Source organism: Fistularia commersonii, chromosome 20 (assembly GCF_037954325.1).
Source record: "Fistularia commersonii isolate RoL2024-O1a breed Wild chromosome 20, RoL_Fcom_v1.0, whole genome shotgun sequence".
In the NCBI taxonomy this organism is placed as follows: Eukaryota; Metazoa; Chordata; class Actinopteri; order Syngnathiformes; family Fistulariidae; genus Fistularia; species Fistularia commersonii.
The window spans coordinates 11,138,621-11,150,352 of record NC_141303.1 but is presented as its reverse complement, the minus strand read 5'-3'; the positions used below and the strand labels follow the sequence as shown (position 1 = coordinate 11,150,352).

General features: G+C 40.4%; 2 protein-coding genes across 2 annotated transcripts; one reads left to right on the top strand and one right to left on the bottom strand.

Annotated features, from left to right (window-relative positions):
• Positions 1–118: 118 nt before the first annotated feature.
• On the bottom strand, positions 119–4,569 carry atp6v1d (ATPase H+ transporting V1 subunit D). The gene is made up of 9 exons (XM_086167114.1): positions 4,350–4,569; positions 2,979–3,096; positions 2,673–2,752; positions 2,523–2,590; positions 2,397–2,441; positions 2,208–2,311; positions 1,553–1,619; positions 1,390–1,468; positions 119–773 (listed from the first exon to the last, which is right to left on the bottom strand). The coding sequence occupies exons 1-9, from the start codon at positions 4,388–4,390 to the stop codon at positions 629–631; spliced, it is 747 nt and encodes a 248-aa protein (XP_086023240.1). The 5' UTR covers positions 4,391–4,569; the 3' UTR covers positions 119–628.
• Positions 4,570–4,630: 61 nt separating this feature from the next.
• Positions 4,631–10,944, top strand: eif2s1b (eukaryotic translation initiation factor 2, subunit 1 alpha b). Its single transcript, XM_086166660.1, has 8 exons — positions 4,631–4,790; positions 6,112–6,354; positions 7,058–7,137; positions 7,726–7,877; positions 8,010–8,116; positions 8,205–8,302; positions 9,951–10,094; positions 10,405–10,944. Exons 2-8 carry the CDS (start codon positions 6,114–6,116, stop codon positions 10,528–10,530), a joined length of 948 nt encoding a protein of 315 aa, XP_086022786.1. The 5' UTR covers positions 4,631–4,790; positions 6,112–6,113; the 3' UTR covers positions 10,531–10,944.
• Positions 10,945–11,732: the final 788 nt, after the last annotated feature.

Below are 11,732 nucleotides of genomic sequence, written 5' to 3'. Positions count from 1 at the left end.
AGTGAAATTCGACAGCATTTTACTGTAAATCAGTTTACTTTGTTCTTGTGTATGAATCAGGGCTATTTTAGAAAGATAGCTATGTTGAATAATACTGTGATGACAGGAGGACAATGGGTTTTTCCTCTGAGAAGCACTTTATTTGGGCACAGCAGTGTCACAGGGTTTTATTTTTACAGGGTCTCAGGTGAAATGAAAAATGTCCTTACATTGAGAAACAACAAACCCCTGTGATATGGGCCCAGGCTTCCACAGCACAAACTCACACTCTGAAATCTACAACCACCATAGGCTTGACAGCATGCAAATTGCTCTGAATGTGGTCAGGGAAAATCTACAGGTTCATCATGAGGAATGCTTATTTTAAATCCAGCTCTCTTCACATGTTACAACCGCTTATTATTTAGCTTGTTTTAACCCTTCTTGGTGACAACCAATTGCAATGACGACGTATTTCGGTGCACTACAGTGACGACTCTGGAAACACAGCACGGTTTGGCGCAGAAACAGAAAAATAAATCACAAACCAGCACACAAACAACCACTTGCTTCACTTGCATGAAAAGACGGACACAGCCTGTGGACACAGAATAAATAGGGTGAAGGATGCAGATGATAGCGAGGCCTGTCACTCAAAGAGCAGGTCCTCATCCGTCTCCTCCGTCAGCATGTTGGCTGGTTCCGCCATGGGACCCAGTTTCGCCATGCGGGCAGCAATCTCTCGTTCTGTCTTTTCCCTCAGTTGCTTCTTCTTCTCTTGGATTTTCTTCAGCCTGGAAGGTCAAAAAGTAAAGGACAAAATACAGGGAGATCACACTGGCATCACATACATGTGACCATGAAGAAGTAGCATCACCGGAACCTCTGTCCTTTTCAAAGAAGTAAGAGTTTCCTACAGGATATTTCCAGCTGCCATAATGGATACTACATGTTCCTCACTAGTACTGTGAATATTTTTTTTGCATTTCTCAGTTGTTTTTTTTTTCCCTAGAATTTTTCAGATTTCTTGTTAATCGAAAGCTTTTTCTCATATGTATATGCACTTGAAAGATTTTCTATTATAATTACATTTTTAGGGCTATGTTCATATAACTCTAAATGTCCTGTTGCACTCTTACTTTTTGCGCATGTTTGTCTTTCTAATGGAGAAGTAAGAACTACGTCAATGACCCAAAATGGTGGTACATTTTTCAGCTTTAAAATTAATTTCGTCACATATCAAATGCAAATACACTGCAACGTGATTGATTTTACACCACTAGTTTTAATAGTCAATAATAGTTTTTCCATTTTGTCCTCTCTTAGTTTCCATGTGTGGAAAATGAGTCAACTACTTTTCATGTTTTCCAGGACTCAAAAGATCAACTTCGATGGTGATTTAAAACCAACCTGTAAAACTCCTCTCGCTCTCTCTCATCCAGCTCTGTGATGATGTAGGTGAGCGTGCGATCAATCCGAGGGATAATCACTGAAAAGCGTGGTAAAGAAATGTTCAGCTAACCGCAAATACTCTGAACTACATTCTGGGGGAAAAAAAACGACCTGATTTTACCATGCTCAATTGCGTTCACACGGCGGTTGGTGATCTTTATAGCTTCATCCAGAGTGACAAAAGACGTCTGGAGAAAGAAAGTAGGTTACAATTAAGAGATCATCTGTCAGTATCTCTATAAATAGCTCTCTGCCTAAGCAAAGGAAAACAAAAGGCAGATAAAACAAATTCACTGAAATTTTTGAAAAGCCCTTTCCTAATTTTTGTCATTTTATTGGAACATAATCGATCATTGTCTAATAATTTCTTGCTGAATCCTCAGTTGTGATTTTCTGATTGTATTAATTTTTTTTATGTGATTAATTGCCAGTTTACTCAAGCCATATTTGACACTCAAAAATAAACATTTACTGAGGGACAGCTATGATCACCAAAACAACCCCAAAAAACCATTGCAAGCTACGAATAGAAAATTCAAATATAAAACAAAGGGATCTTGGTCTGAATATGGATGCTAAAATTATACGTAATGTAGTGATTGGTTTCTGTATAGTCAGTATTATGTAAAGAATTATAGTCTACAGAAATAGAGAAAGAGAGGGTTTGTTTAGCGAAACAGAAAAGCTTGTGATGTAGAATTTCAAAAAACAACAACCTTCTTTTTTTGTGATGGAAATGAAACAAAGCATAACCTCCTTGTAACTATACCGCCTACCTGTAAGGAGGCCAACTCCACCAGCAGCTCCACAGCTCTGGCATAGTTCCTCTTCAACCTGGAGAGCTGCTCTCCTCCTCTTGCCAAACCAGTTAGCTCATAACCTGATGCGCACACAAATATAGAGAACATAAGATCCCCGCCAATCACAGCAAATGACTCTCCTCATACTGAAGAAAGGTTACTTACTGTCCCCGCCCTCTTGGTAGTGTTCAAACACTGGCAGCGTAACACCTTGTAGAACACAAGCGGCAAAGGTTAGATGGAACTCTGTCACAGTTTTGATCAAATGTGATATTGCTTTTTAAGGCTAACCTGCTACATTATCCTTCTTGGCTCTGACCTTCACCTGTGCTTTGTTGACATTCTGGATAACAGTTGTGCTATGGACATAATTACACATGGAGGTTGCAGATGAGTCTTCACTGTCCATGAGAGACATCAGTCTTAAAGACTTTTTCTTACCTGAAGTCTCCAGCAGTGAATTTGGCTTCAGCTAAAGAGAAGGCCGCCTCCCTCATCACTTCCCCCATTTTGGTCTTAGTCTAAAGACATGGAAGACAAAAACTTTTTTTAATCGATTGATCAGCACTGACGTGAGAGATATAATAAAGAAATCAAAGCGACAAATTATGTAGTCAAATCCAACAATTATGACATAAATCCTGATTTTACTTTGTCTAGCTTGAACATTATAGCCTTAATAACGGCACCATTTTTTAATAGTTTTGCATCTACTTTAAATGAGTCCGAATAAAAGGATCAGCTGACTTCGATAATCTTGCGAAGGATTTGACGGAATCGCATGGAGAGAGCATCCGACTTCTTCTTGAGCAAGTTGCGGCCGGTCTGCGCTCCTTTCATCCGGGCCTTCATAATGGTCTGTGCCCTGGGAACCCAGACAAAATGCACATTGAGTTCAAAATTAACGTCATATCAGGAAATGAAAAATTCAGGAATGAAATGGTAAAGTATGGACATTCATGTGCCAGACACCAGGGCTTTTATTTGTACAGAAGACTATTAATATCGTTTTGAAATATTCAAACACAGCAATAGTGACCTGACCTGAATTTCACAATTTTATTCCACAGGTTTGAAAATTCTGAATCCTCTGTATCTGACAAAATATCTCTCTCTTCATCACGGGTGTTTTGATAGATGTTTATGAAACCCTTTGACTGCATAGTGTGGCAACCATTTCGGAAAGTATCACGTTTCAGGATATTTTAACTAACTTACAACTAAATCAGTTTTAATGATGTTTAGACATTAAAAAAAAAAACAGTTTAGGTTTTTCTATCGTTTAAGAATAAACTCCTTTTGGTTCAATCTTATCTTTACACAGTTGTTATATATATTACTTCTTTTCATAACTGATTGATTTTTTTTTTTTTTTTGTTTAGGGTTCAAAATCCTCCAGTAAAGCCGACTGTTGAAGAGGGACAGAAACAACCAGAATCAGCCACGGTTCTCTGCTATTTTCTCCTCTGAGATTTAGTGCTGACTACACACAGCATGATAACCGTCCATTGTCATATCAAACTTATCTGTGATATCCGTGGAGTGCTGTGACCCCAACTGAGAAGTTCCTACATTAGACTTGAGGTAGAATATATTCAATTAATGTCACTGGATTTATAATGACAGAAAATACCCGATTCGACGAATCCTTCAGTTATGATTGTCCATTAGCGACCTGCTCTGAACGCAGTCTTAATCACATGGCTCGGAGTCACGACTGAGACCAAATCTGGTTTCATAGATTTCGAGGTCAGTCCATAAAAAGGTTTAATATTCGTCTCCAATAAAAACTCGTAATAAACGTTGAATGTTCGTGGGCCAACAGCTAAGCGCGGCTCTGCCACGTATAGCGACACTTGTTTGGCTCAGCACAGGTGAATACACGGTGTCTGGAGGGGTTTGTTGCCATTTTACAATCTTGGATCCTGTTGGAAAATGCATCACATGACAGGACAAGGAGCCTTCCTCTTTTTGAAAAATAAAAGAACAAAGCTTGTTTAAATTGCAGTGCTGAGGTAGTCTTGAATCTTTCACTTGGGAAACAGATGATGCAGAAATTCAACTGTAAAAATGCAAAATTAAAGCTGATGGTGCTAGCATAAAGCTAGCAATGCTTACATTCTGGAGGGGAATATGTCGATCCTGTCTTTTCCAGACATCTTTTCGCTGTTTGGTCGATCTTCTGTAAGTCAGCTTTACAGAGACAGCGTTTTTACTTAACCCGAATTTTGAGTCTGTATATTACGCGAAGTTTCCAAAAATGCGCCTGTTCTGATGCGGGATTAGAGGACTAAACAGGAGCCTTTTTCCGACTCTCGGTTCGTAGCGATCAGCTGGTCTCTTGTCATGTGACTAAGCGAAACAGGCTTTGCGCATGTGCAGGTCGCATACGTCGCCGATTTTTTTTCCGGGTCGAAAAATTAGCACACCCATGAAAGCGAGCTAACAACTCCGAGTTCTTAATTTTGTAACAAAAGAACCTAAGAAATCACCACCCGACATTTAAGCGCCTCCAACATAAATCTTTCTGGTGTATTGTTGTACAGCCTTATGACACAGGTGAGGTTTGCTTGATTAAATATATTTTTGCCAAGGAGAAGGCGCCAGCTAGCTGGAAGGCTAGCGGCTGGGTTCCCGTGCATGTGCCGCATGTGAGCTGGAAACCGGGTTACTAGCTTGTATGCTAACTGTATTAAATGGACCCCTTGTCTCTAGGATAGAAAAAAAGAGCAGCTTCATTGCCATGATATTGCACAAATTCAACAAAATTAAGGAAAACATCTTTTCTCCAACCCGAATTGTCGTATATTTTATCTAATGCGACTGCTTGTCTTCCACTCAAATGTCACTTTCTGTTTTTTTTTTGTCCACGTCAATTTTCTGATCCAGGTTTAACACCGAGGGGGTCTCGTTTGTCGAACATTGCATCATCCATCACTAACTAAAATGCGACATGAAACAACGAGCGATTGTTATCATGTTTTCTCTTTCGTTTTACACATTGAATCCAGGCTAAGATGGCCAGTTACACACAAATCCAAGTAAAATAGTAAAAACAAATACACTAAACATGAATATGTGAAAAGTGGAACTAGGATTTTTGCTAGCAGTCGCAATCTAAAGGAAGCTGTTCATAAATTGCTGAACTATAAGAATGAGCATTTACAATAACAGAAATTGGACAATTCAACATTTTTGAATGAAGGGGCAAAGTAGGGTTGTTGTCTCTGTAGTTATGATTAAACTTTTAGCTCAGTGTACAGGGACTCTTTTGAAAATTGGGCCCAGAGGAATATAGTGACCGTGGGTAACTTTCACCATGCATGCCATTGTCCAGCATTTGACTCTGCATCAGTGGTTCCTGACCTCTTTGGATTTAAAGTAATCTTCTACCCCTCATTTCCAGTTTTAGCGTGGAAGATTTGACCACCAAAGAATGTGGAAACCTGCAATATAAACGTTCAATGTTTTCCTCTACTGTTCAGTTGGACCACATTTGTATACGCTGCTATAGAGTACATATAGTCATCTACTTTTCTATAGAGTACAACCATTCGAAATTGAATAGTTGATCAAATGCCATAATGTCAATTGGGGACACTTAGAAATTAAAAAAGAGAGATGTATGTTTTTCCGAAAGAAAGCAATTTTTTTTTCTTCTTGGCCCTATATTTGGCCCCGTGTGTCATACATTTCTTTGCCTGACTGTGATGCACGCCTCCTGATGAATATTTTAGTCCTCAAGTCCTTGCAGATTTAGGAATTACTTCCTGATTTGGGTGTCTTACACAATAGCTTCAGAGCTCCTTCACATGATTGTTCAATATGTAATCTTAAGGAAAAACCTCATGTACCCACATTTTTCTTTCTATCTTTACAGGGATGCCGGGGCTTAGCTGTCGATTTTATCAGCACCGCTTCCCAGAGGTGGAAGATGTTGTGATGGTGAATGTGAGGTCCATCGCTGAGATGGGCGCCTATGTCAGCCTGTTGGAATACAACAACATCGAAGGCATGATCCTTCTGAGTGAGCTGTCCCGTCGACGTATCCGCTCCATCAACAAGCTCATCCGCATTGGCCGCAACGAGTGTGTGGTTGTCATTCGAGTAGACAAAGAGAAGGGTAGGTGCAACAACTTGTAAACCAGTGGGTCTGTGAACGTAGCCAGCATGACGTTATACAGGAGTCTTTGCAAATCTTCTAACTTATTAAAATAAAACACCAAGTATTGGAGTGTGTATCTGTTTGCTCTAAGAACGGATTTTCATCTCGGTGTGTCTTGGGTCCACGCACCTGCCATTCAGTATTTTAACTAATGGAAATGTAATGAATGGATGCACGGTAGGACTTGTGCATTCACCACGTTGAGAAAAACAATAATGTTAAACTACCAGATAGGTAATTATGTAGCTGGAAGTATTTTGCAGAAAGGACCTTTGTGGAGTGAGTCAGAGGACTCACTTGAAAAAAACAATGCTTCAGTTAACCTGAGAGGAGCTAGTCAATCATGCCATTCATTGTCCTAAGCTAACTAGCTGGGGGGCATCACATTCTGTGTTTAAGAAAAGTAATGTTTTTTAGTTAGCAGTTGTTGGCATATTTGTTCAATGGACTGTCAAAGGAGGAATGTTTTCTTTAAGATAATTCAAACATTTAATCAATCCTATCATTCTCTAGACATGCAGTGTTGGTCCTGTAGTCTGCATTTTTATTTCTGTCTCTTCTTTCTCTGCTTTAAGAAGGTAGTTTTTAAAATATAGAAAAAACAAAGCTCCTCCATAGATGCCACAGTATTTTTTGCCACATTTTTCTGCTTTTTCTCCAGGTTACATTGATTTATCAAAAAGAAGAGTTTCTCCTGAAGAGGCCATCAAGTGTGAAGATAAGTTCACCAAATCTAAAACTGTAAGTTTTTGACATAAAAACACACATTGAACCTTCTCAGTCCGTATCACACTCCGCTTTACACCAACATATGCAAGCTGAGATTTCATACTATTGTAATGGGATCAAAATTGTACTTTGTTTTCACAAGACATTTTTATACCAGAACATATATATTTTCAAATTTGGACCTGTACAAAAGTACTTGAGTATTCCAGCTGTTTAAAAACCATGATATTAGGGGAAAAACAACACTCTCTTGTGCTACATAATACAGAAAAATTTCTAGCTGAGATGAGGAGAGAAGCAATGTATTACACTGTCCCTCAGGCCCAATAGAAGATAATTTGTCTTGTGGGAAATTTAAGGACTATCATTATGAAGTCTCGTCTATTTGAATTGTGTCAAATCCATTAAAGGCTGTTCATGACATGGGGCCTCTGAATAGGATATTAAAAACTATGTATAGCCAGAAAATATTCACTAAATGCTCTTTATGATTTTATACATTGGATTCTTCTGACACTTGATTTGTCTTTCTCTGCTTCCTGCATTTGAACCGTGGCGTTACCATCAGTACCCTCACCCAGCCTGTGTGTGTGTGTGTAGGTGTACAGCATCCTGCGACATGTGGCAGAAGTGCTGGAATACAGTAAAGACGAGCAGCTAGAGAGCCTGTACCAGCGCACTGCCTGGGTGTTCGATGAGAAGTACAAGAGGCCTGGATACGGTGCCTATGATGTCTTTAAACAGGCCGTATCGTAAGTTTTATGTCTAGCTATGTGTTTCAGATGACATCTGGTGCAAAAATCTTTCATGTTGCAGAGAATATGTTTGGACAAATCTTTCATTAGTGGTGATGAACTCAAATGGCAATGATTTTGCTGCTGCAGGGATCCCTCGATTCTGGATGGTCTGGACTTAACAGAGGGGGAGAGGGAGGTACTGATCGATAACATCAATAGGCGACTTACTCCACAGGCCGTTAAGATCAGGGCGGGTAAGAATTTGTCCAAGTTTAAACATTAACCTGCATCCTGACAGTTTGTCGGTTTGATTACAAACTGTCATTTCCCTCCCTTTGGCAGACATTGAAGTTGCGTGCTATGGCTATGAGGGGATTGATGCGGTGAAGGAAGCTCTGAGAGCCGGGCTCAGCTGCTCCACAGAGGCCATGCCCATCAAGGTAACGCTGACATTTTCTGTTTTTTAATTTATACACGGTCAAAGTCATGTAATGTCCGTGTCCTTACTATGTAAGTTGCCATCTTGACTTATCACCTTTAAAATAATCTTGGTTTACACACCACATGACCAAGCAGCAAAGGGAGGTCAATTATACTCTGATTGAAGTAACATGCTGAAAAAGATAATACAGAGGACATACTTGGAGATGAAAATGAATGGCTAAAAGCGATTGCAATATCAGATTCCCTTCAGCTAATCGCGTCAGTAGTTATCACTGAAAATCGTCTGCCTCCAACTTACCCTCTCCTCCGCATCCTCTTCTCTCACACCAACTAACTTCCTGTCCGCTTTCACTCTGTCCATAAATCTCGTCAGGTTTTCCTCCCGGCCTCCTACCTTACAGTTCCAACCTTAGCAACTATCTCAGATTTAGCATCATTGCCCACTTGTATTCGACCATCCAAGGACTTTGGCTCCAGATTATGGTTATACCTTGTATCAGAGTGTGGGTAAACAACAACTGGACAACAAGATATACAAAATACTGAATACATATGGAAGCTCAAAGTGCAATATTGTTAAGTAATTAGTAAAATGGTCTTGGAGGTTGTGCAAACAGATTGATAGAATGCGGATGAACATGTTGGTATATTCTTCTTCTTCTTTCGGCTTTTCCCGTCAGGGGTCGCCACAGCGAGTCAACTTTCTCCATCTAACCCTATTCTCTGTATCTTCCTCTCTCACACCAACTACCTTCATATCCTCTCTCACTACGTCCATAAATCTTCTCTTTGGTCTTCCTCGAGACCTCTTGCCTGGCAGTTCCAGTTCCAGCATCTGTCTACCAATATATTCACTATCTCTTCTCTGTACATGACCAAACCATCTCAGTCTGGCTTCTCTGACCTTCTCTCCAAAACATCGAACATGTGCCGTCCCTCTGATAGACTCATTCCTGATCCTATCCATCCTGGTCACTCCCAAAGAGAACCTGGTTGGTATATGTAGAGTGTATATTATTTACAGCAGGGATCAGTATGGAGATTGAGCAGCGTATTAAGACTCGGTGGTGACACAGGATGACTTTGATTAAGACGTAATCTGTATTGAGGGAGTGGTGGGTCTGCAGTAGTGTTTACTGTGCTTCAAATCCTCCATCTCCTCTATCTCCACTCCCACCGTTCCACACAGGTCCCTTTCATTCCCACACATACTCGTCTTCCTGCAGCTAACCTTCACTCCCCTCCTTTCTGAGGCATACCATTTCCTTGCTCTCACTGCAGATCACAATGTCATCTGAAACCACCGGAGCCCATGGAGATTCCGGTTTAACCTCATCTTATCAGCCTGTCCTTCACCATAGCTAACAAGAAGGGGCTCAGAGCTGATCCTTGATGTAGTCCCAATTCCACCTTTAACCCCTCTGTCACACTTACAGCTTCCATTAGTCTTCCCCATAACTTCACTTTATGGCTTATCAACTTTATTCCTCTTCATTTACCACAACTTCGTATGTCCCCTAGCCTTTTCCGGTTAAAGATACTGATTTGTCATCTATCTAGGGATGAATTTCATGTCACACTTTTCCAAACCACATCATGCAATAACTTTTCTAAATAGAATACATTATAACTGCTTCTTGGCAGATCAACCTGATTGCTCCTCCACGCTACGTGATGACGACGACCACGCTGGAGCGTACTGAGGGCTTATCTGTCCTCAACCAGGCCATGGCTGCCATCAAGGAGAAGATAGAGGAGAAGAGGGGTGTCTTTAACATCCAAATGGAAGTGAGTGGCACCCTAAATACAGCCAATTTTTATCCGTGTTATGGTAACCCATTTAAAATTAGGCCTATGGGTGAGAGGACATTCCAGATTGGCAAGTTTCAAAATACGGAGGTTTGTCTGTCTAGCAAGCAATATATATTTAAAACTAGAAAAATACATGTCAGCTCAGTTTCCAGTTTCAAGTGAAGGATCAGAACCTCACCCTCATAGTATGTATTTTTTGCATTAATTTCAACTTTTTCTCAGCTATTTGCACCTTGTCTTGCCTGTATCTGCTCAACTAATTTAACTGTAATCCATCTCCCTTCAGCCCAAAGTGGTGACTGACACAGATGAGACTGAGCTGGCCCGGCAGTTGGAAAGGTTAGAGCGGGAGAATGCTGAGGTGGATGGAGATGACGACGCAGAAGAAATGGAGGCCAAAACAGAAGACTAGGCACGGCCCTTTAAGAAGGATGTTGGCGAAAATGTGGATGGTCACTTGGTCCAGCAGTCATCAAATTCACAAACATTAATCAGTGGTTATAGTCTCTTTTAAAAGGCCCTGCTTATCTCAAAAAATAGGTGAAACATGGCAAGTTAAAATTGTTAATGACATTCATATAGCTTTTGTTTAGGGACACCCAATTAGATGAAAATACTAAAATCATGGCTACTTTTAAGTAGTGGCCTTAAGTACCAATGTTGCTTCAACTCTGTTGCTCACTGTCTGTGAATGAGTGGCTTGTCTGTTTTAACAGCTCACTGGTGGCCAAGTGCAGTTACTTTTCCAGCTACAAGAATTTTCTACTGGCAAAACCTGCCCATTTTCGCTCACATGGTATAAATAAAGTTCTGGAAGTTTTGATCTTTATGGGTTGCTTTTTCACTTTTCCAATGTCCAAACACATCAGATTCCACATCTCAAACCAAGTGAAATTAAATACCGTATTTTTCGGACTATACATCGCTCCGGATTATACGTCGCACCAGCCAAAAATGCATAATGAAGAACGAAAAAAACATACATAAGTCGCACTGGAGTATAAGTCGCATTTTTGGGGGGGATTTATTTAATAAAATACAACAACAAAAATAGACATGTCATTTAAAATTTTAATGACGAAAAATTTAAAATAAAAATAGAGGCAACAACAGGCTGAACGATATGCTTGCGTTACATGACACAACTGAGAAAGTGAGTGGTATGTTAACATAACATACTAACAGTTATTCCGATAACTATAGCATAAATAACATGATAAGAAGTTTACCAAAACCATCCGTGTCACTCCAAATACCCGGTAACTAAAATCCCATGAAATCCTCATCCTCGGTGTCACTTCTCATCAACTCCGCTAACTCCGGAGGTAGAAGATGCGGCGCTTCCTCTTCTACGTCACTTACGTCAGACTCATCGTCACTTCCAGTTCCAACTATTCCAGCCTTTCTGAATCCTGCTAGAATGGTTTCGGTTGTCACCGAAGCCCATGCTTTTTCGATCCATTCAATAACTTCCACGAAAGTTGCACGGCGCATTCTCCCAGTTGCCGTGAAGCTGTGGGAAGTCGTTTCTCTGGCTGTGGCCACCTAGCTTCATTTCAGTTAGTTACCTCCGCTTTTCGCCAGTCTCTTACAAGCTTCTCGCTAACTCCAAAC

Coding starts and splice junctions, on each gene's coding strand:
- atp6v1d (XM_086167114.1), bottom strand. CDS start 4,390: ATGTCTGGAAAAGACAGGATCGACATATTCCCCTCCAGAAT. Junction 2,312..2,396: donor CTACCAAGAGGGCGGGGACA/GTAAGTAACCTT, acceptor TGTGCGCATCAG/GTTATGAGCTAACTGGTTTG. Junction 1,620..2,207: donor TGGAGTTGGCCTCCTTACAG/GTAGGCGGTATA, acceptor TTCTTTCTCCAG/ACGTCTTTTGTCACTCTGGA.
- eif2s1b (XM_086166660.1), top strand. CDS start 6,114: ATGCCGGGGCTTAGCTGTCGATTTTATCAGCACCGCTTCCCAGAGGTG. Junction 7,878..8,009: donor GTCTTTAAACAGGCCGTATC/GTAAGTTTTATG, acceptor TTGCTGCTGCAG/GGATCCCTCGATTCTGGATG. Junction 8,303..9,950: donor CAGAGGCCATGCCCATCAAG/GTAACGCTGACA, acceptor GCTTCTTGGCAG/ATCAACCTGATTGCTCCTCC.